This window comes from Psammomys obesus, unplaced genomic scaffold (genome assembly GCF_907164565.1).
Source record: "Psammomys obesus unplaced genomic scaffold, mPsaObe1.curated_primary_1811, whole genome shotgun sequence".
Classification (NCBI taxonomy): domain Eukaryota; kingdom Metazoa; phylum Chordata; class Mammalia; order Rodentia; family Muridae; genus Psammomys; species Psammomys obesus.
The window spans coordinates 23048235-23071899 of record NW_026596069.1 but is presented as its reverse complement, the minus strand read 5'-3'; the positions used below and the strand labels follow the sequence as shown (position 1 = coordinate 23071899).

At 47.0% G+C, this 23665-nt stretch overlaps 1 protein-coding gene across 1 annotated transcript in view; it reads right to left on the bottom strand.

Annotated features, from left to right (window-relative positions):
* The window catches only part of Tmem241 (transmembrane protein 241), a 68166-nt gene that overhangs the window by 4640 nt on the left and 39861 nt on the right, over positions 1–23665 (bottom strand). Inside the window, exon 6 of the mRNA XM_055625743.1 lies at positions 6684–6748. Coding sequence (XP_055481718.1) covers positions 6684–6748 — 65 coding nt within the window. The remainder of the gene's footprint in view (positions 1–6683; positions 6749–23665) is intronic.

The following is a 23665-nucleotide window of genomic DNA, read 5'->3' as shown; positions in this document are numbered from 1 at the left end:
GAGGCGAGCCAAGGGGTGAGCTTTGATGTTGTTTTCTAGACAGCAGGACTCACATGGGGTCCCGGAGTCTTAATAGCATTACAACTATTTAAGTTGGACCTTGACTGAGCTGTTTGCAAACCCTGTAATCCGCATCATTCCTGAAAGGAACACACTTCACCGGGTGGAGGCACAGACCTCAGGCTGCAGAGCACACACTCATCCCAAGGACGCTATTTTAGTGCCCTCCAGCAGTCTTCCTTCCTGCTGGGGATCAAAGGCCTTGTTTCACCTTACATCTATTATGGTGGTGGCCTGCTTAATTCCTACTGAACCACCAGACAGACTGTATTTTTCCTCAGACGCAAACCCAGCACACAATGTGAGCGCCCAGACGGTTAAATGGGCTCCCCATCTCCCATCTGTATTCCAGCTACTTGGTTTTTACACCCTTCTACCTTACTAGGATGTATTTCCCTAACATCTCGTTCCCTCGTGGAATGAAATTCACAGTCTCATATAAAGTATGACACGCTTTGACAATTTGTACCACTCTGTACTTTCAGTATGAGAATGAAAAGAAATAAACCTTCGGGCCTTAGGTGGCTCGAAGTTAAACTCACTCTGTAGTCAAGAATACACCACACCCAGTTTGTGTGGTCCTGGGGGTGGAGCCAGGGTTTTACACAACCTGAGCAGGCACTGCACCAACTGAGCTACCTCCCCAGTCCTGAATGATGAGATGCCAACATTTAATTCAAACAGGAAACTGGTGTGTTTCATTCACTGTAGTCAGCCCTAAAGGGATTTAGAGAATATTAGGCTATTTTCCCTTGGCTCCTAAATTCATTTTTCTGTCTTCCAAGGCTTGAGCAGTCTCCAGGAAGGGCCCCTAAAAATCAGAGGAACAGAGTATCTTCATTCAAAGATAACTGAAGATCTTTTTCTTTATTCTGGCCCTCACTAAGTATCACAAGCTGGTCTCAAGCTTACAATCCTCCTGCCTCAGTCTCTTGAGTATTGATTGGGGTATGTGGGTGTGTATCTAGCTCTTTGCAATCATTTCTAAAGATCCTTGGTGTTCATGAGGTTTGTATTGGGATCACATGTGGGCAGCTGTCATGGCTGGCCACCTATGATGGAAGGAGGGCAGGCCCAATGAACGATGGACAAAGGCAAGGCTTTGTCATGGACTCCTCAGAAGGAAGCAGATGCACCACGGTCATTCCCCACAGCCGTACACGTGATCCAAAGCAGAGTGCTCCCCTCAGAATCTGTAAAATTCTGAGGGGTGGTGCCACAGATAATCCTATTCAGCAGGGAGACTGCTCACAGGCAAGGTTTCTCTTTTGCATGTGCTGAAGCCCCTTTGCTTAAGTTTTTAAATAGAATGAATCAATGTAAAGTATAAAATTGTGTTAATTAAAAATGAATTATATATAAATTCAAACAGTTATTGAGCTTGAGATAGACTTTTTATCATGAAAAACAAGGCGATTGGCTACATGAGCCTGCTGATTTTAATTAAAGACTGTGAACTCTGACATCCTGAGTATGTGGGTGGATGACTGCTCTCGGGTACTGTCTCTGGAAGGCTGAATCACCAGCCAGCATGTAACGATACACTCAAAGAAGTAAGGGTGCCTGACCCCCACTTCCACACCTGGGGGCAGGAGAGAGGGGGGCGTTCACACCTCTGCCTACCACACAGAGCCACCTTCGAAGCCATCCCCAGGCTGCCCGGGAGATGCGGCCAAGACTTGATTCAAATTTCTAATCTCAGGAGATGAGCAAATTCCTTAGGATCTTGTTCAGATAACATTCTCTCCGCCCACTTCCAGGAGCCTTGAGACTGGTGCTTCTGCCTCCCAGGGAACACGTTCCAATGCCTTAAAGACATTCCATTACAAATGAGGGTGCTGCCAGCATATAGGGTGGAGGTCTAAGGAGGCACAGAACAGTACCCCCACAGCCAGGAATAACCTCTCCCCACATACCAATAGTGTCAAGAGCGGAAAATCTGGCATTTTTATTTTTTACATTCATGCATCTATTTTTTTTTTTTTTTTTTTTTTTTGTATGTGTGAATGTGAGTGCATGTGTGTGAAAGTTGGAGGGCAGTCTGTGGAGTTTGATCCAGCTTACATCATTGTGTTTAGGGGCAGACACCTTTGCCCACTGAGCTATCTTGCCAGCCCAGAAACCCTACTTTAGATGACCTGGTTTGATGAGTTAAGATGCTGCCCTGCCAGGAAGGCAGACCGTGGTCATCAGAGAGCATTTTCCAGTCTGTCTGCTCCAGCAGCTGCTGCCATGTGCGGGCTCAAACCCAACACAAACTCACGGCTGCTCACCATTTTCAAAGGAGAATGGAAATCTGGATTTGTAGAAGGAAGTCACCCAATTTCTAAATGCTGGTGACTAATCAAAACACAAGAAACAATAACTGTACAGGAAAATATTAAAATATTAAATATTAAAATATATTTTTAAAAATTCCAAGACCTGCAAACCCTGCCCTTTTATAAAAGACTTATGACATTCCCAGGAGACAAAGACCAGTGACTCCCATCTGAAGCCTGAGAGCTGGCCTGGCCTCCTGGCTATGCTTGAACTCATAGAGTGGACAGACCAATCACCTCACAAGAGACAGAAATTGGAATTACAGCCTGACACGCCCCTTCTGGTTTGCTTTGTGGTTGGAAAATTCTTTGAGGCTGAAAAACCATCCCTAACCTCAAGAGTTCTGAAAACCCAGGAATTTCCACAGCCAAGGTTGATTTTGCAATAGACTTAGATGCTGCTTCCTTGATTTGGGGTCCAAACGGCCTTTCTTTCCATTTTGTTTAGGGCATAGCATCCATTCCACAGGATGTGAAGCAGCCTGGAGACATTCTTGACAACCCCGCCTTTACTGGTCTGCCTTAACATTCCCCCGTGTCTGAGAGCCGCCTCGCTCTGATTTCTCACACTCAACCCAACACCTGGGTTTCTTGGTTCATTTTGAAATTCTATACAAAATACGAAGGTGTGTGTGTAAGAAAGAAAAATGCTCTAAGAATTTAGAGGAGGACCATGGAGGTGAGAAGAGAAACATGGGAGCTGCCTTCCCAGTGTCTCCTTTGACCTCGCACACTGACCTGTACTGCTGACAAGCCTTTGCCAGTGCTCTAGTTCTGGAAGGTTTGGACACTAGGGACTGGTTTTGAGTTCTAGTATGATCTCTTCATCCAGGGGACAACCACTTAAATGCCTCATGATAAGACAGACACAAATACATACATACATGCATATATACATGCATACATACATGCATGCATACATACTACATACAGAGGGCCTGTATGTCCTCTTTTGACAGTTTTGAGGCATCTGCCTTCCTCCCCACTGTAGTGCCATTCTGTCTCAGGACAGAAAGAGCAAGTGTGGGGTTAGCTGTGTGGCCTAGAGCCTATTTTGAATCCTTATCTCAACATCTGCACCTCTGGTCCTGTCTTCCCTGGGTAAGAAAGGCCAGTTCTCTCCTACCCTACTGCCTAAGTAAGCCCTTGCCATCTGTGTCAGGTGCTGTGCCAAGCCAGTTCTGAGGCTTGCCTTCTGAGCACTCTCACCCTCTCCCACCTCGTCTTCACACCCACTGTACATTCCAATAACTACCACCCTATCCGTCCCAGACTGTCTTCCTGACTGTTTTCACTAAACCATCCCGTGAGAACTGGATAATATGGAACACTTCTTTAAGAGAGTCTCCATGTGCTACATGCAGCACTCAGCAGAAAGCATTTTTATGTGGGTTTTTTCTGAGACAGAGTCTCACTATGTAATTCTGCTTGTCCTGGAGCCCACTCTGTGGACCAATCTGGCCTCAAATGTGCAGAGATCCACCTGCTTCTGCCACCTAAGTGCTAGGGTTAAACACATGTACCCCTATGCCTGGCAATACTCAGTAAACATTTCTTCATTATTATTTTATTTTTCAACATAGTATTTTTACTGATTTTTGTAGGAATTTCACATCATGCATCCATCACACAAATTCCCCAGTTGTTCCATGCCCACCCCCACCTTTGTGACCTCTCCTCCCAAAAAAGAAAAAGAAAAATATTAGCCGCTGCTGGTGGTGCACGCCTTTAATCCCAGCACTCGGGAGGCAGAGGCAAGTGGATCTCTGTGAGTTAGAGGCCAGGCAAATCTCTCCTACCTCCCCCCCAAAAAAGAGAACAATTTGTGTTATCTATATACTCACTGGAGCATGGTTAGACTTTCGGTGACCTGCCCCTTAAATAGAACCGAGCCGTTCCCCTCACCCCACCAGAGGCCATCAGTTGTGGAGACCTAGCTTCAGCAACCTTATCACACTAAGAGTTCTCTTCAATGGCTTCCTGTTTAGGCTGCTACTTTGGGGGTGGGGTGGGGGTTGTCACAGGAGCCTTCCATGTCCCTCTTTCTCAACTATTCATCTGCAGTCATCTATGTCCCTACAGAAGTGGCTTCCTTGCTCTTTATGGTCAGTGGGAGCACAGACCATGGGCTTTTACACGGCTTCTGCTGACAGAACAGACCATAGACATGGCCCCCGACCCAGGCAAAGCCCTGGGAGGCAGCCTGGACTACAGACATCAACATGGCTTCAACAGAACACTTTGACATTTTAACAACAGAATCACAGCTATACTGTTAAAACCTAATGTTCCCTCCACAGCTCAATGAACGTGCTGAAAGGGACGGAAGGAACGAGGATGGGGAGGGGTGCTATGGGATGCTCCTGGAGAGACCTGGACTAACTGCAGGCCAGTCACGCTAACAAGATCTGCCAGCATTCCAGCTGGTGGCACTAATATGACTCATTAGGTTAGGAAACAGGGAAGGCGTAGGGAGACAGAGAGTGCGAATGGGGAGGGGAACTCCAAAGGGCCTAGAAGTGTGTGAATTGAGGGTGGACACACTCAAGAGCCATTGTGCACATGGATGAAGTTGTGAAAAAATTCATAAAACATAGTTGAAAATGTACAATAATGAAGTTTTTACCCTAAACATCCACAGATGTATCTACCAAGTCAGACCCTGACCAGGAATTAGGCTGCCTCATCCCAGGGAACGCTCTCTTTGCTGTCCAACCTTCACTGTGCTCATTACAGTTGACTGTTGGTATGGTTTCAGTAAGTGGCCCAATGTATTAAAACTTTGTCGTCAGTCTGTGCCACTACTGGGAAGAGCTAGAACCCTTAAAAGGTGGAGTTTGGTGGGAGGAAATTTGGTTGTTAGAGATGGTTCTCATTCTTTGCTTACAGGCTGTCCCATACGGTCAGCATCCGACTCCATCATATGCTCTCTGCCACGAAATTCTGCCTCATTTGGGCCCAAAGGCCATGGGGATGCCTGAAACTGAGCCAAAGCAAACCCTTCTTCCAGTGCGTGGGCTGTCTCCAGGACTCTTTACTGGAAGAGGACCATTTAAGCCAGTTTCCTGCATGTCTCCCTTATGGGCTTTGACACTGTACGCAGTGCTGTTGGCAAGTCCTTGACAGCGCTCGAGTCAGTTCTAGGCTACAGGGCTTTGGAAGCATGGAGGCCTGCATTCAACTCTAATATAATCCCCCCACAGCTTTAAAATCCTGGAGGGGGGAAAATCACTCAAATGCCTCAGAACCTCGGCACACGTAACTAGGAGGATTGTGAAAGTGAGATGGTATTAGTGCAAAATGTCAGACGCACGGCAACCTCTGCAGATGCTTTAGATTTCTGTGTGTACACACGCAAGTACCTGTGTTTAGGTGTGCATGCACTTTTGTGCTTGGGTAGGGCCAAGTAGTGTAAGCTTTAAAATCACATGAGCGTGGGGATGGGTTAAATGGAAACACTGAAGCACTTTAAGAGACACAGACACCTGTGAGCTTGGTATGCCTAAGGGCTCCGAGCGGCCAATCCTCCCCTCTCTCGAACAGCAAGGGACCAATGGTAGAGTGCCAACAGTGGTGACTCTGAGATGGACGAGTGACTAAGGTATTCTGGTAGCCTGCCGAACTGGGTATTAGTTAGGGTTTATGTGGAATGTTCAGCTGTTGAAAATGAGCCGGGCATGGTGGCGCACAGGTGTAATCCCAGCACTGGGGAGGCAGACGCAGGCAGATCTCTGTGAGGTAGAGGCCAGTCTACAAAATGAATTCAGGACAGCCAAGGCCACACAGAGGAACCCTGTCTTGAAAAACAAAAACAAAACAGAAACAAACTCTCAGGCTGTGTGATATGTAAGAGCACGCTGTCCAAGCATCCAGCACTGTGCCTGACATCGTGCATTATCTCAGTTGTGTATGAGTGATAGGTGTGCTCTTCTACATATAAATTCACACAGCGATAACATCTGAAAGATAATGAAGCGGGGCACGCTTGCTCATATCTGCCACCCCAGCATTAGAGAGACCAGGGCAGGAGGATCAATGCAAGTTCAAGGCCGGCCCAGGCCTCAGTGTGAGATGTAGTTTAGAGGAGAGTGCTTGCTTAGCATACAGGAAGCACACATGAAGCACCGTGTTTAAGCCCTAGTACTGCAATCAATCAATCAATGACTCAGTAAGACAGGGAAGGCGTCGCCAATATAAAAAATTTACTTAAGATGGACACATCTACCCACCACACATTCTTGCTTCACTTGAGTGAAAATCACTACTTTGATGAACTGCATCTCCTCTCTGCGGAGAACTTACCATCCTACAGTTGCTCTGGTCAGGGTGACGTCGAACAGCACCAGCGACAGGCCGGCTGTGATGACCTGCAGAAAAGACAGAGGCCATGAGAGCAGCAGACTCCACTAGCCCGTCCGCCCGGCGGTTTCCCCCGAGCTGTGAAAGGGCTGTTCTCAACATTCGCCATTGCTGCCCACTAGTCCTCTGCCATTTGGCGTGACCTCTGAGCGTGTGACGTGTGACGTGGGGAATGCTATGTCCTGTGCTCTGTTGGAACCCAAAAGAAGCGTTTAATTTCTAATCTGTTCAAAAGAGAGGTGCAGGGCCAAAGTCGCCCCATCTGCCCAAAGAGATCCTATCCGTAACAGGCCCCCCATTTTGTCTCAGTGCACAGGAGCCATCCCCATGTGCCCAGATCCTCAGGCTAAAAGCTTATCTATCCATATAGCTTCACCTCTCTTGCTCTTCTAACACCCTAATCTAATACTGTGATACACATTCTAGGAAGCCACGTGCTTCCTGGGGGAAGAAGTCAGCCCTAAGTGGAGGTAAAGGGAAGAGGTCAGCCCTACACCTTCTCGAGCTAGAAATCCCAGAAGACTCTTAGGAATGGCAGCCAGGGGTCCGAACTCCAGAGCGTGCCTCAGAACAAATGTCGTGAAATGAGTGTGAACCAATTCCATTCACACCTAGAATGTCTGTGCTAAGCCTAGACGGCTCTTGTTTTTAGAATTCTGAATTCTGCAGGCCAAAGCAGCTTCTCTGAGGACGGTAGCCCTAAGGACCTGCTTTCTCGCTGGGAGAGAGTAGGTGCAGGCGCTGACGAGAGCCAATCAAGCTCAGAAACCTCGGCTACCCCTCTTCAAGGTGATGGAAGCCCTGTGCTGTCCAGAGGCCTTTCTGGGTATCCCAGCTGGCAACGTGTACATGCGTGGACCCTCAGGTACCCACAGCACAAACGTGGAGGTCAGGGTCAACCTCACGTGTTGGCCTCAACCTTCGAGCTTGTTGAGGCAGGGCCTCTTGTTCACTGATGCATACGCCAAGCTCGCCTGCTCCACTGGCTTCCAGGGATTCTGTTTCCTCCCATCTTGCTGTAGAAGAACTAGGGTGATAGATGCCCACTGCCATTTCTACTTTATTTGGGGTCTGGGCACCTGGTCCTCATTGCTTGTATGGCAACCACTTTTCACTTAACACAGAGGTAAGTCTGGCACTCTAACTGGAACCTTTACAAACCCAGATTGTGAACCTTCATGATTTATCTATTTGTCTCATTAAAAAATTATTTAAACCTTTTTATTTGCCTCACTTTATTGATTTGCAGCAAAAACCCTAACCATGCAAAAGACCTCTTTATTGCGTGTAGAGACATAAAGAGCAGGCCAGACGAGTGGGGACGATGGCTCTCTCCCATCTCATTTTTCTCCCTGTCTTCCTGTTTAGTCTGTTTGAAATAGCTTCCTGTAGCCCAGGCTGGCTATGAACTTGAGACCCTCCCACGGCAGCCTTCCAAGCGCTAAGACCACAGGTGTGAACCACCATCCTTAGCCTTCTTTTCATGGGCCTTCTATGTGCGTTGTCAGGAAGCAGCACCCACACTGAGCTATCCAGCAGGGCAGATGTCTGGTTTTGGAAAGGAGGCATGCTACCCTTACAAACATGTTATTGCCTCATTTCCTGACAGAGGACGAGCTGATGGTGGTAAAGGCTAACCCCAACCTAAAGGCCCCTGACCTGGAGCTCCTGAATGCCGCGGCCTTTACGGACCACTGCCCCATCATTACTACCAACCACAAGTATTACATTTGTACTTTCCCCGAAATACAGCTCATCAAGGTCTCCCATTTACCTGTTTGGAAAAACACTACTTTATCTGTGTGGGTGTCTGCTTTTACCCCTTCCTTTTTATTCTCATTTTTATTGCCACTTGTCTCTCTTCATTTGTTTTCATTTCGAATCCTGAACAAAGTTAGCTATCCTGAGAGTCCTTCTTTTCTTTGAAAATAGTTGTTGTTTCCTGGCACGGTGCCAGCAGGGACATGTTTCTCGGAATTGGCAGGAGGGGAAGTTTGCAGCCCACATGGCTGTTAGCCGTACTGTCAACCTGGTGCACTGCAGAACTCCACTGTGGCTGTGTGGAACCCAGTGTACACCCTTTTTCTCCTACTTCACCACTGCCTGAATCTCATTTTCCTTTAAAAAAATTGTGCTTATTTAGTGTGCGTGCGTGCATGTGTGCACACACAGAGAACCTGTACAGAAGTTGGTTCTCTTTCCACCATGTCGGCTCCTATGGCAGCAAGCAGCTTTATCTTCTAGGCCATCTCGTGGTCCTCCTTTGCCCTTCTTCATCAGCTCTTGGAGGTTTCCTTTGTCCATCTTTTCTGCCTATTCTCTGCCTCTTTCATGAGACTTAGCCCTCCCCAAGAAAAGGGTGGTGTCCCTTGCTGGGAATGTCCTCAGCCAGGCCTGCGCCTCTGCATCTCCACACGGTTCTGGAACTTGGGAGGAATCCTGTCTGCCAGGAGTCAGGCAGCTGGCCTCATTGTGTCTGTGAACGCTGCCATGTGCCAAGAAAAACATGTCTTAAAATTTTCAAACCAGTCCTTACTTGAAAATCAGTTTTGTCTAGCAGCCTTTGCCTCTGCTCCTTCCTGGAAATGTTTGTGCAACCTCCCACCTTCCTCCTGAGCGTGTTTTCAAGCTCCTCCAAAGTTTTCTCTTTTAACAAGCACGACTGTTGATGGCTGTGACATGCGCTGACATGTTATAAATCAGTGTGGCTTGTTTCTGTCAAAAACGCACAGTGACGTGCGTGCCTGGCAGGGCTACTGTGGAGTCAGGCAGGCTGCTTTCCATTCTACTCTGTAAGAACCATCATGTTTTCTGGCTTTTACGCTTTCTTTTCCTTCCATCACTGTAGCAGTGGCAGCCTCCCAGGAAGGTGAATGCTGGGCAGCCAGCCAGTCTGGCCTGCCCACTCAGTGCACAGCCCCCCAAATGCTGAGCTCTCCCTGTCTGAGGGTCAAACTCATGGCTGCTCACAGCGATAGGTTTCTGTACACACAGGCCTTCAGGACTGCTGGGGATACTCCACAGTGCCGATTCTGAACTGAGACCAAAGGGCCACTCCACGCCCAATCCCACCTGTGAGGAAGTAAAAGCCAGCGGCTGAGTGCTCCAGGCCAGAATATAAAGGGCAATATATAGGGCAAGATGTAAGCAGTAGAAGGCCTTCCCTTGGCTGACAGGTAGAGGGGCTGTGAATCAGTGACTTGTGACTGGCCCCAGAGACTCTTGGTTTGTGTCAGTGAGAGGAGAACCAAAGCCTTATGTCCTGGCTCAACAGCCACTGGAAGGGCTGGAGAGATTGCTAGATTGGTAAACTATTTGCCTTTCAATCAAAAGGATCTTAATGAAGGCCCCAGAATCCAAGTAAAAAGATGGCATGGCGACAGATGAAAAGCCAGTGGTCCTAAGTGAGGAGGCAGAGGCTCGCAGATCCCTGGCACCCACAGGCCAGCCTGCCTAGCCTACTTGGTGAGTTCCAGCCAAGAAGAGATTGCCTCTCAAATAAACAGCAGAAAGGCACTTAGGAAATGACACCTGAAGTTATTCTCAGACCTACACACACATGTATACAAGCGCACAATACACATGAGCACCCGAAGACACACACGCACACATACAAAAGAGCCTCCTGAAGGCCAACCTCATATTTTCACACATTCACAGTGCCATCACTTACAACACAGTTAGGAGCAATCAAAATGTCCCTTGGGGGAAAAAATGTCCCTTGAGAGAGGAGCAGGTAAAGAAACTGACTCACAATGGAGTTATCACTCAGCTTTTTAAAAGAGGAAATTCTGAGACATATTTCAGCATGGATGCTGGGCCATGCGAAATCAGATTCCATTTACATAAGGTATCTAGTCATAAAACTCATAGAGGCAGAAAGGAGAACGGTACTTGCCGTGGCCTGGAGGAGCCCAGAAAGGAGAGAGGTTGTGAATGGTAGAGTTGCAGTTTGGAAAGAAGATCCTTGAAGGAAACAGTGATGACGTAATCCACTCACTGCGACTGCACTGTTCATTTGTGGTGGCGTGAGTAAGAATGGCCCCTACAGGCTTATATATTTGAATGCCTGGTCACCAGGGAGTAGCACTATTTGAAAGGATTAGAAGGGCTGGGAGGTGCTGGAGGAGGTGTGTCACTGGGGGAAGCCCGTGCCACGCCCAGAGTCTCTTTCTCAGCTTGCAGATCAGGATGTAGATCTTAGCTACTGCTCCAGTGCTGTGCCTCCCTCCACGCTCCCCATCCTGATGACAATAGACTAACCTTCCAAAATTGCATGCAAGCCCCTAATTAAGCCTCTCCTTTTATAAAAGCTGCCTTGAGTCAGGTGGTGGTGGTGCACACCTTTAATCACAGTACCCAGGAGGCAGAAACTGGTGGGTATCTGTGAGTTCAAGGCCAGCCTGGTCTACAGAGTTCTAGGCCAGCCAGGACTACACCCCCCTGTGATGGGGGGTGAAGAGCTGCCTTGGTCATGGTGCCTCTTCACAGCAACGGAACAGTTACTAGGACACCACTCAAGAACGGTTAAGGTGATGGGGAGATGGCTCAGCAGTAGAAGTATTTACTGTGCAACTGTGAAGCCCTGAGTTCAGAGCCTCAGAAACCCATGTAACTGCCAGGTGGGCATGTCATCCTGCCTGTAACTCAAAATTCCACACAAAGAGCGAAGACATGATGCCCCAAGCAAGCTGGCTGGCAAAACCAGCCCCAAGTTTGACTGGGAGACATTGCCTCCATGAATGAAGGGAGAAAGGAATGGAGGACGAGCCCCAAATCATCCTTGAGCCTCTACACGCTCAGGCACATGTGTGCACAAGCGCCTGCGCACAGGTGTGGCCGCACACGTCTGGAAATGTGCACGCACACATATACATGGACAATGGAAAGAGAGAGAAAGCCCGAGACAGCAAATCTTATGTTTATCAGACAGAGAAGCCATTTCGAGTCCTCACTCCCCAGTGCCAACTGGGCATAGAGCAGCCGTGCTACTAGGGATGCAAAGACACACTTTCTTGCAGGAATACTCCTATGGTTTGCTAAGCACCAGTTGTGAGAAGGCATTGATTCGGATGCTTGTTTGTACCAGGGGCTTCTTGAAGGTCTTAATTTTTTTTCTGCTATACCAGAATGTTGTAGTCTGTGTAATTTAGAAAGAACAGGGGTTGAGATGGGTATGTCGGCACATGCCTGTAATGGCTAAAGCTGCCTCTTGCAGAAGGCTTCTGCTACTCTCAGAATTTGCCATCTAAAAGATGTGAGAAACAGCTATCAGTACCAATCACTGTTCTCGCTTTTAAAAAGGAGTTTTAGAGATATTTTTCCCCCCCAGAGGAGAAAGGATCTTGCCAGCCGTACACCTCCCTGGGAGACCTAACAAGCCCCATGCCCGCCACAGGCACAGCCTTGCCAACAGCAGCAGGACTCAACGCACACAAGCAGCGGCGGCCTTTGATCTTTCTGACTATGTGGACGGATGGATATCACAAGCTCCATGTTATTTAAGCAAACTTTGCCATTTAAAGCAGATCAGGTTTGTTTTTCAAACATTCATTTCAAACCTACGATGGGGTAGGGAAAGCGGGAACTTGGCCGAGAGCGAAAGCGAGGTCCTTAAGGAGAGTCAGAGATTCAGAGCCCCTGTTTGTTATTAGTTAGACATACATGACTTTTTGTTGTGGGGGCTTTTGTTTGTTTGTTGTTATCGAGGCAGGGTTTCTCTGAACACACCAGGCTGGCCTTGAACTCACAGAGATCCACCTGGCTCTGCCTCCCTGAGTGCTGGGATTACAGGCATGGGCCACTATGGCTAGCTGTCATGGCTCTTAAGAAAAAAAGCCATTTGCACCATTGACTGCTTCTATCCCAGACCTCCCTTTCATGGCTACAGTTTTGTTTTTTTTTTTTTCCAGACAGTTTCTGGGTATCACGTCATTTTGTCTTTCTTCAGCATGTCCTCCCTTCTGAGCCATTTCATAGGCCTGCCCACATGATTCCTGCTCACCTCTCAAAGGTCCATCCCTAGAAAGCCTTTCCTGAACGTAGAACCCATGAATACATCTGACTGTGCCAGACGTTTCTTCTCTGGGTTCTCAGTCCCTTGCCACTGCACATGCCAACTCTGCACAAATATACTGTCTGGTCTCCCTAGACAGGGTGTGTGCTACTCAGTTGTGTGTACTCTGGGGCTAACAATAGAGATCTGTCTGTGTGGGAAGGCTGTCTCAAAAGCTTCTTGTGTCTGCACTAGGCCATCAGTTGCTGAGAACAGCCTGTGAGGCCACAACACCAATCACTTAAAAATTTCACAGATGAGGGCTAACTGGAACCAAGACCTTCTAAAGATACCCTCTGCCTCTCATTGCTGACTAAATACCTCTACCATCAAGGGCAGGAAGGGCTCCACGGAAAGGACTGAGGTTACCCTGGTGCCAAGTCCAACATGGCAGGGAAGGTTCTAATGGGGTCCTGACTGAGGCTTGGGAAGCAGAGGAATATAAAATGCAGAATCTTGCTGCTGAACTTCTTGAAAAGTAGGAGAGGATATTTCTTAAAGGAAGGCAGACAAAGTTCTGACAGATGGATGGACAGGACAAGAGGTATTTATTCTTCTTTTTCTTCTTTTCATTTGTATGTGGGTGTGCATGTTTGCATGCATGTGAGCATGTGTATAAGGTATATAAACACATGTGTGTATGCATGTGTGCACATCAGAGAGATTGATGTCATAAATTTTCCTCAACCACTCTTTCACCTTATTCTTTGAGGCGGGGTCTCTCAGTCAAGCAGAGCTCCCCAGTTGCTAAACAGTTTGTTCTTGAGATCCCGTTTCTGCCTTCTGAGCTACAATTACAGGTGAGCTGCCATGCCGACCGGCAAACATGGGGATCCAACTCTTGTCTTTTCGCTGTGTGGGAAATGCTCTAACCTCTGAGCCATTTCCCCAGTCCCCAAGTATAGTTCCAGACAAGCTGAACCAGCATCACTTGGGAGTTTGCAGGAACCGCAGCAGCTCGGACCTCAGCCCACACCCACTAACAGGATGGCCCTGGAGCTAACACGCGGGGTAGAGCATGCACACTCAGTACGGGAGCTCTGTTCCACACCTGCAGTGCCAGCGGCAGGTGCCATACCCCCAGGGACCACACGAGTGTTCATACAGCAGTTGGAGGAAGTGGGTCTTCACCTCTCCAGGACCGCAGAGCTTAGAGGTCTATGTCAGAGTCCCGGAATCTGCACTGTTGGCTCACACAAGAAATGCTCAAACCTAGCCTTATTTTTAAGTTTGAAAGGACATCTAATATGGTATTAGTAACTTGCCAGATGGTGGTGGTTCACAACTTTAACACTAGCACTCAGGAGGCAGAGGCAGGAGGATCTCAGTTTGAGGCCAGCCTGCTCTATAGAGTTAGTTCCAGGACAGCAAGGGCTACACAGAGAAATTCTGTCTCAAAAAAAAAAAAAAAAAAAAAAAAACAAAACTAAAAACAAACCCAAAACAAAACAAAACAAAACAAAAGCAAACTTAAGAGCAAGATTCTAACCCCCTCCTAAGAGCCAAGGAATTCTGTATTTCCCAGATGGAAACCATGGCTAAGACTAAGAACTTTATTTGACAGTCTTTAAATATTCAAATAACCCTTATTATTCACCCTGTGATTTATTACTATGACCAGTGTAAGTATTAATGAGAAACAACTCTCACTAACCCTAGACATGACTATTAATAGTATTTGATATTACTCATTAAAGTAGATAGACTGTTTCATTCTGCCAACCTTGTCAGCATAATGGTGTTGAGAACACAGCTGGGCAGCAAAAAAAAAAAAAAAAAAAAAAAAAAGGGGGGGGTTAAGTCGTTAAGTCTGCATTAAGAAAAAGCAATTTCAATGTAGAGAAACTTCTTGCAAACACCTGTATTTTATAAAAGAAGCAATAAGAGAACAGAATTGGGGACATGTGACATGAATTTCTAGGTTGAGGGAAAAAAGGAAAAGGAACCAGTGTAAGGAGGATATAAAATGTCCCAGATAATCAGGCTCTCAGGAGCATATACTCGTGCTAAGGAAATCCCTACTTCAGCCCTATGGCAGAGAGATGAACACACTTTACAGACGAACAAACACCCTGATCGGAGCGAGAGGCTCCTAAACCCTGGCCAAGCTCCCTCTTCTTGCACCAAGCTGACCCTCCACAGCGGCTTTGCATAACTCCAGCAATGTCTATGCACCTTGCCAGTTCTCAATCTGTGTTATATATACAAAGTCTTATAGGAAGTCAAAAAATAAAAGAAAACCCCAGTATACCTGCTCTACTCCACCAGGACGTTTCAGGACGCAGGTCTGGTGCACTTTAGAAATCCTCCTCATGACTCTTGTAAGACAGAACTGGATTCCTGACTATTGATATGCTACTAATTTGGGTGTTGCTGTGTTAGTAATTTGAGTGAAAGCATCCATACAGTCGTCAGCACAACAGAAACCCTTTAGAGCACAGACGGACCGGCCGGAACTTGGTAAAACAAGACCTCACTGGTATTGTCCCTGTCATCACCGTGAGCTCACCAGCCACCTTTACACTGTCACCAGTGATGTACAGAAGCTCCGATTTCCTCCCATCCTTGCTGTCATTTTCTTAGTCACTGCCATCCTAACGGGTATCAAGTGTCTTGGACTTGTGTTTTTCTGTTGGTTAATGATGCTCAACATTCTCTCATGGGCTTATGGGCCATTCATTCATTCATCTTCTTTGGAGACCTGCCTATTTAGACTCTTGGCCTCTTTTAAAGACTGGAGCTATCTTTCATTATTGTGGTGTAAGAGTTACTTGCATACTCTAAATTTCCTTTTAATTTTTTATTTGTGTGTGTGTCTGTATGTGTGGTGGTGGTGGTGTGTGGTGTGTGGGTGTTGTGCTGCAGACACCAGCAGAGGGCATCAGATCGTTTGGGGCTGGAGCTGCAGGCATGTGTGAGCCTCCTTATGGACAGTGGGATCTGAACTTGGGTCCTCTGTAAGGGCAGTGCACGCTGTTAATCACTGACTCTAGGTCCACTTACTATCTAAGTGGAGGTCCCAGACATACAATTTGTCTGAGTCTTTTGCAGCTCGAAGTTGTCAATTTTGACCAAACCCAAGTCTTGCCCATTTTAAGTAACAAGGAATTCTAAATCACTGTTTCATCCAACATTTTTGTTTGTTTGTTTTTTGGGACAGTGTTTCTCTGTGTAGCCTTGACTATCTTGGACTCACTTTGTGGACTTGGCTGGCCTTGAACTTACAGGGATCGCCTGCCTCTGTCTCCCAGAGTGCTGGGATTACAGGCGTGAGACACTGCACTCAACTCATCCAACATCTTCATCAACATGATCTCACAACCTAAGCTAGTACCTGATTTCTTTTTTATACAGCTATTCTCCATGTGTTCTCTGAACACACAATATGAGCTTTCTAAATTACACACTAGTTCTCCTGGTATTAATAATGACTGCCAGTGTGACATTCGGGAATTAGCCAGCATGCTCTCTGACATGAACCCTTTTATTATAAAGAAATCTGATTAGGATATCCAGTGAACTTAAGAACATGAGACAGTAGAATGCCTTACATAGTATGTTTCTGAATAGTCTCACAGTAATTTCGGAAAGGTTGGTAAATACTTCTCTGAAGCAGGAACAGAGGGGAGGAGGGAAGATAACCTACCCTGGCGCTGTAATTTTATTGGGCAATGTTACTTTGTCCACTATGCTCATGGTTTCTATTAAAATAAAATAAAATCAGCCATCAGCCTCTAGTTGCTTCTTCAATTTGAAGCAATTCCTTTCTTTTTTCCTCCCCCCTTTTCTTTCTTTTCTCCTTTTCTGTGGTGCTGGATGTTGAAACTAGGGCCTTTACATGCAAGGCCAGCGCTCTACCGCTGTGCCATAATACTACGGGATCCCTTGTGGTTCTGTCCCGGTTATTATCAGACACACTTACCTATGCAGCATGCCCGCCCTATCTTTGTGTGTGAATGTTCTTTGTAAACAACTACAGGGTCTCCAGGAAACATCTCCTCCTGTAGGGATGGGCTCAAGTCAGTGAGCGATGGGGGTGGGGAGCAGCATATGCACTCAGAGATGGGATGCGGCTCTGGTGAGTTGGTCCCCTCTACCTCACCTAGCCATCCAAAGGTGGCTCTCTAGACCTGGGAGCTTTGTGGGTCTGTATCTCCTCATTCATGAAAGGTCTGCCTTCTAGAGGTCTTTAAGTCTCCTATCCCATCCCACCCAAACTCAGACAATATCTAAACTGATTGAACACTGCGGGTACCTTCTAGAAGGCTTCTGTCCCCCAAGATCGTGAAGTTTTCCTTCTCCTTTCCGGGCTAGGCCGAAGCCTCCATGCTGCCCTGGAAATTAGCAAACATCTTATAGGAAAACTGGAATTACCTTCATGGCTCCTCCAGTTTCCATTGTCTGTCAAAAACTCTACTGGTTTCTCCTCCCCTGAGAATACATTCCCTTGGACCAAAACAAATATTGAGCTCCCCCCTAGAAACAGCACACACCTTCCCTCCTTAGCCATCTCTCCCACAAAGAGATCGGCTTGTGCTGCTTGGCACCTGGGGAGGGTTCCTCCCTCTCTCGAAATATATTTCATCCCATCCTCATTGCTTTTATAGCTCTCCAGCTGCCTTAAAAAATACGACACATGCAACTTTCTTCCTACTTGTTTCTGTTGAAATTTTGGCCTATCACATGGCGCAGAATTCTAGTCTGAAATGAAAGGTTCCTTTATTATATATAAGGGAAAACAACCAGTGAGGTATGATCTAAGGCTTTCAACATGGGCTTGGCCAACCACTATTTCCCTGCAACCACTGAATGCCATGCTGAGGCAAGGTGGAAAAGCCTTGCAGGAACTCCTCCAAGCAGCTCTCTGATCAGCAACAATCTTACTACCTTATCATCACAATGCTAATTAAATCTTTTTTTAAAAAAATTTCTTCTAAATCATAGTCCAGTACAGCAGCCTGGAGAGAAAAAAAAAAAGGTTCTCAAGGGCACAGTCTCTATAGCAGTTTGGAGAGGAGACATTTTGTTCCTTTTTTCCTACTTCAACCTCTGTGGCAGGAAGCTCTGCTGCTTTCACATTTATCCTTTCATTCTCTTCCAAGTTTACTGCAGAGGAAATAAACATTCCTCTGATTGCACATTTATTGGGCTCATTATGCTCGTTAGTGGGATCTCCAGATTTAAAGGCAGGACACTTGGTCTCTTTCTTCTCTGGAATCCATACAATAAAATCACTTGAATCTGTTTCCATGTGTTGGGGCTGGGGAAGAGGATAAAAAATAAGCCTGTCTCCTGCAGGAAACAAAAGGCCTAATGTCTCATAGCCAGGCTTGAATGCCTTCTATTTCCAACTCTACTTTTTTCCCACCTGCCTACTATTCCTGCAGGTATCTTCTTTTGGTCTATAACCCAACAAGCAAGCAGAAGGTACCAAAGCCTTAAACAAGAACAATTCTTCTTCCTCCCTTCTCTTCATCTTCTTTCCTTCTCCTTCTCCTCTTTCCCTCCTTCTTTTCTTCCCCACCCTAATACTTAGCATCAAATGAGAGGCCCTGTCCATACTAGGCAAGTACTTCACCACAGAGTTATACTTAGCCCCTAAAACCTTGAACTCTCTATCTCAACCATGTCTTTCTCCTAGACTTGCAATCCTCCTGGGGCAGATTACAAAACACATGTTAGCTCTTCCTTGGGGAGGACTCCAACATTTCTCTCTCCTATTAATATCATGTCTATTAAACTGATGTTCCATTGAACCTTTGGGTGTTCTGCATTGGCTCATCCTACGATGAGTCAAAACCAGGTTGGCTATGTTATTACAATTTTCTTTGCAGAAAATCAACCACATGCTGCTTCTCTTCCAAGTTAGTATAAAAAGCCACTGGCCTGGGTCTATTTCATTTTTGGTTTGTTTCTGTGGTACTGGGTTTGAACCCAGAGTCTTGTGCACATCAGGCAAGCTCACTACTACTGAGCTATGTTTTCATCTAGCCACTCTGATAAAGGTAAAGCATCCAATTGTATAAGACAAAGGGAGAATTCAGAGCCACCCTAGTATTCCCTCAAACTGGTGTGTACCTGGACTAATTATTCAGTCTGATACTTTCCATTTTCATGGTTCCACTTATTCAGGAAATGGGCCCTCCTACTGTCAGTTACTTGCAGAATGATGGGTTTCTGCCAGTTACTCTTTAAAACCTGTGACCTAGGGATCAAAGTAGCAGTTCTCAAGTCCAGAAGTACCCTGCCACTGCAGATGAAGGGCCTGTGGCCAAGGTGTCTTTATGTTTTACTTTGCTTTGATCCAATCAGGGGGCAGATCTAATCTTTGCAGACTACTTTTAGAAATGAGGTAAACGTACACTCAACGGAGTCCTAAATAAATGAATGCTTCCTTACCCAAGGCCATGACAATTGTTTCATCTCCTTCTGAACATGAGGACTTCAATTCATTTTCCTTGTTATATTTCACCACAGCAGAGGAAAAATAATAGGCATGCCAAAAAATGTGTGTCAGTACCAGAGACCAACCCTTCCTTGCGGTGTTCAAAAGTAGAGAATCTGGTATCTGTTGAGTGAGGCCTTTGCTGCTTTGACCCACTTCCTTCCTTTGGCCATCAATTCCTGAGAAAGCGTCAGCTGGGGAAAGCAAGCCTCTTCGGGACAGCATACAGTTCTACAGGATCACACAAAAACTCAACATTCTAAGCATCCCAACAGCTCTCAGTCACCAGCAGAGTCCCACCTGAGGAACCAACAAAGACCTTACAGTTCTCAACACGCAACTCCAGATATCTCTGCGAACAGTAAGTGGGTCACCTGTGAGGCTCTATGCAGTGGACTGAAAGATGCCCCTAAAGTCCTAACAGCCAAGGATACCTTTGGAGGTGGGGCCATCATGGTGGGACTAGCATGCTCATACGGAAAAAAAAGCAGAGCTGAGGTGTAGCTCCGAGGTAGTGTGTGGTTAATGTGCCCACGGCCCTAGGTTCATCCCCAGCACCAAAACCAAAAATAGCTACAGAAATGCCACAGCAGGTGCCCCTGTGTTGTTCATTCCATCTGTGTTGCTCTCTCCCCACTGACCCCCCCCCCGCCCACCAAAGGTGGAATCACATAAACATTCAGTGTGAGACAGTAATCCATAGGTCCCTCTAGGCACTACCCGCTGATACCTCAAGCTTGGAATCCGAGCTTCGAGAACTGTCAGAAAATAAACCCCTCGGCTGGGAAGATGGCTCAGTCGTTAAGTGTTTACTTTGAAAGTATTAGGGTCTGAGCTGGAGCCTCAGAGCGCACTCAAGAAGCCAGCGTGGTGTGGCACACTTCTAATCCCAGGAACGGTGAGATGGGAGGCAGAGGCAGGTGGAGCCCTGGAGCTCACTGGCTAGCCAGGCCGACCAGAAGCCCTGTATCAAGCAAGTGGGGAGAGGCTCAAGTGTGACACCAAAGTTCTCTTTTGACCTCTGCCCTCACATGGACACATGCACCTGTACACATACACACTTGTACACACACATACAGAAAATAAATTTCAGTGGTTGAAGTCATTCAGTCCATGGCATTTCGTTACGACAGACTGACTAAGATACCCTCCCCCCCCCTTTTTTTTTACTATGCTTTAAAGTGTTTAAAAATAAAGAAGCTATTTTTCAAAGGCATCTTTCACTGAATTGGAAATGGCAATGCAGAGGGCTCTGAGCTTTTGCTGGCGTGACACTAAGTTGCTCTTACGGAAATCATACGAGGCCCTGGACAGGCAACAAGAAAGGCAGACCCCTCAAAGAAGCCCACACTGATTGGTCAGCACGACACGAGTGAGGTGGCAGCTCAGCATCACCTGCTGAAGGTCAAGATATGGGAATACTTTTGAGAGTCACAGAACAAGCCTCTCATGGAGCGCGGCCCGAGTCAAGTCTGAGGGACAAGCAGGAGCTACCACGCATGAAGAGGTGAGAAGGGGATGTTCTGTAGAAGGGGCAGCTTGGAGTAAGCTCAGCAAACGCTACGCCACTGGATGTGGATGAAAATGCCAAACGTCGGTGGTCAGCAGCTGCCGTCACGCCAAGCAGAATCTGAAGGCAGTGGGGAAAGTCACTAGAAAGGCCTTTCTCCTGGTGAGGCAATGCAGAAACCCAGAGAACCAGGCTGTGCATTTGTGGCAGCCAGCCTGTGATCCGGTGTAGCTGTGTTCACGTGCGGATGGGCCAGAGGTCATCATTTGGAACCTTCCTCGATTACTCTCTACCAACGCCTCTCACTGAACCTGGGCGCGGACTGAGCGAGGCTGGATGGCCAGGGAGGCTGAGGGATGCTCCTGTCTCTGCCTCCCCAGCTTTACTGCTCATACGGCACACCATACTGCAACTGCCTGCGCCATCCACTGGCTGCCAGTAAGAACTGTTTAAGAAGCTTAACAAGACAGCAGATCCAGAGGGAGGTATCAGCTAGTTAAGAAATACAGCACAAGTGCCTCCCCGTGTGTGACCCGGAGGCAGGTACAGGCTTTGCAGCAGAAAGATGGAGGCCCAGGAACAGCTACCCGCAGTCCCTAAGATGCAGCTGTAAACCAATCAGTGTTCGAATCTCCTACATTCAAAATGTCACTACAGACATTCAGGCCTATGCGTCAAAGGCTGAGAGCCTTTATCATAGTACACCCACCAAACGCCACAACATAATAAGGTCTAATATAATGATGCTAGCGAAGAAACGGTCTCTTGCCCATTCCGATCTGCAGCATACACAGCCTCATGGAAGCTATAGACACTGACCTCTGCACTGTGGCCCTCCCTTGGGTCTCAGGACGGGAAACTGAGCTGCTGACTGGACCTGCTCCTCCTCTCGGCATAACCGGAAGGCATGGCTGCATCCTTCCTATCAGGGAAAGAGTGCCCATCTGTAGCTAGGCATCCGAGAGCTGCTTGACCCTGAACCCCGAACACAAGCATGCATGTCTCCTGGAGGTGTTCAGATGCACCTTGGAGAGCCCTCGCAGCACTCCAGAGTAGCTCAGCTCATCCACCTTTATTTAGCAATGGGCTGGGCTGGGCACAGAGCTCAGTCAGTAAAGGGAGAACCTGACACAGACTGGCAGCATGCAGGGTTTTTGTTTTGTTGGGTTTTGGCAGTGAGAGGTCTTTGCAGCTCTGGACAGCTTGGAACTTGCTATGTAGACTAGGCTAGCTTCAAATGCACAGAAAATCTGCCTTTCTCTGCCTCCCAAGGGATGGAAGGAAAGGTGTGCACCACCTTGACCAGCTAGCACCAGGTTAAAAAATAAAATCCTGGAGTGTGGTGGTTCTCACTTCTCATCTCATCGTCAGGGAGGTAGAGATAAGGGGGTCTCCGGGGCTTACTGGCTAGCCAGCTGAGCCAAATGGGTGAGCTGCAGGCCACAGTAAGAGCTCTCGACAACAACAACAACAAACGGCAACAAGGAAAGATCAGATGGACAGCTTCCGGGAAGGCAGCTGAGATTGACCTTTGGCCTCTGCATACACTTGCACACACTCCCACCAACCCCAAACAGCACACGCATTTACGCCCCAGAATGTACTGACCACCAAAATGCTGGACGACTCTGCGGCCTTTCAGGCTGTGAAGTATCTAGCCCCTGCTTTGTGTGACACTAAGACTCAGGCACGGTGGCCCCTCGCCTGATGAACTCCCATTCCTGGAGTGTTCACGGCACTTTGGACAGAGCAACCAACTGCTCTGAGGTCCCTGGTGGGGCGCTGCCCCCTCCCTCTGGTCTACAGGTCGCAAGCCTTTGGCTTGAGAGACCACCATCCTCTCCCCCGAAATGAGACCCACTTCAGTGATTTCCTGCCGCCTTTCGTAAGATTCCGGTTTTTAGCAAGTGATCAAGTCTTTCTGGTTCAAAATCCTTACGCCCAAGTTTTAGCTCTGCCCGAACGAAGGCACACCCATTTTCACAACACTGGGCAGGTATACTGAGCTTACATTTTCTTTTTTCAGTTGCATTTTCCAGTAGGTAATACGTCGTGATTTTGAAACAAACAATCTATAAAAATGTATATAGCAGCGCACCCCTGCTCTGTCTGCTCTGCTCCCACTTCTGGCTGCAGACAATCGCGTTTATTACTTAAAGTTTCTTTCTGCACATGTAAATCGATATGAATACAAATTATGGGTTTGTTTCTCTTTTTACAAAAAGAGAGCTGGCATGCTGCGCATATGGCTTGACTTAGTAATCTGTCTTGGAGATTTTCCCCTGGCAGTACACTGAGTGTCCATAAATTCCCCTTTTTCTGACTTATGTTTAAGAATCCTGCTGGCAAGAGAGACTGTGGTCCTGTTAACAAATAGCACGGGACTGTTCTCAACCTTCTTCTGTCTTACAACCATGCTGCAACAGCGCTGCGCAGGTGCCGTGCAGGACCATCTCCCAGAAATGCATTATAGTAGCTACGGTTTTGTTTTCTGTGGCTTCAGTTACCCACAGTCAACTGCAGTCCAAAAGTTTTAAGCGGAAAATTCCCCAAATAAACAGTTTATACATTTTAAATGGTAAACTGTTCTGAATAGCGTGGTGAACTCGTGTGTCCTTCTGCCTGGAACATGAATCGCTCCTCTGTCCGGTGAATCCGCACCTTGAATGCTACCCACTGCTGGTCGGTAACTGTCTCGGTTAAAAGATCCACTGTTGCAGCATTTCAGCCCTTACATTGAAGTAACCCTTATTTTAACCAATTGGATAATGGCTCCAAAGCAAAAGAGTAGTGATGCTGGCAATTTTATTGCAGTGCATTTTTATAATTATTCAGTTTTATTATTAGTGTTGTTAACATCTTATGGATAATCCATAAAGGTTTAATTCATTAAATTTTACCCAAAGTATACATGG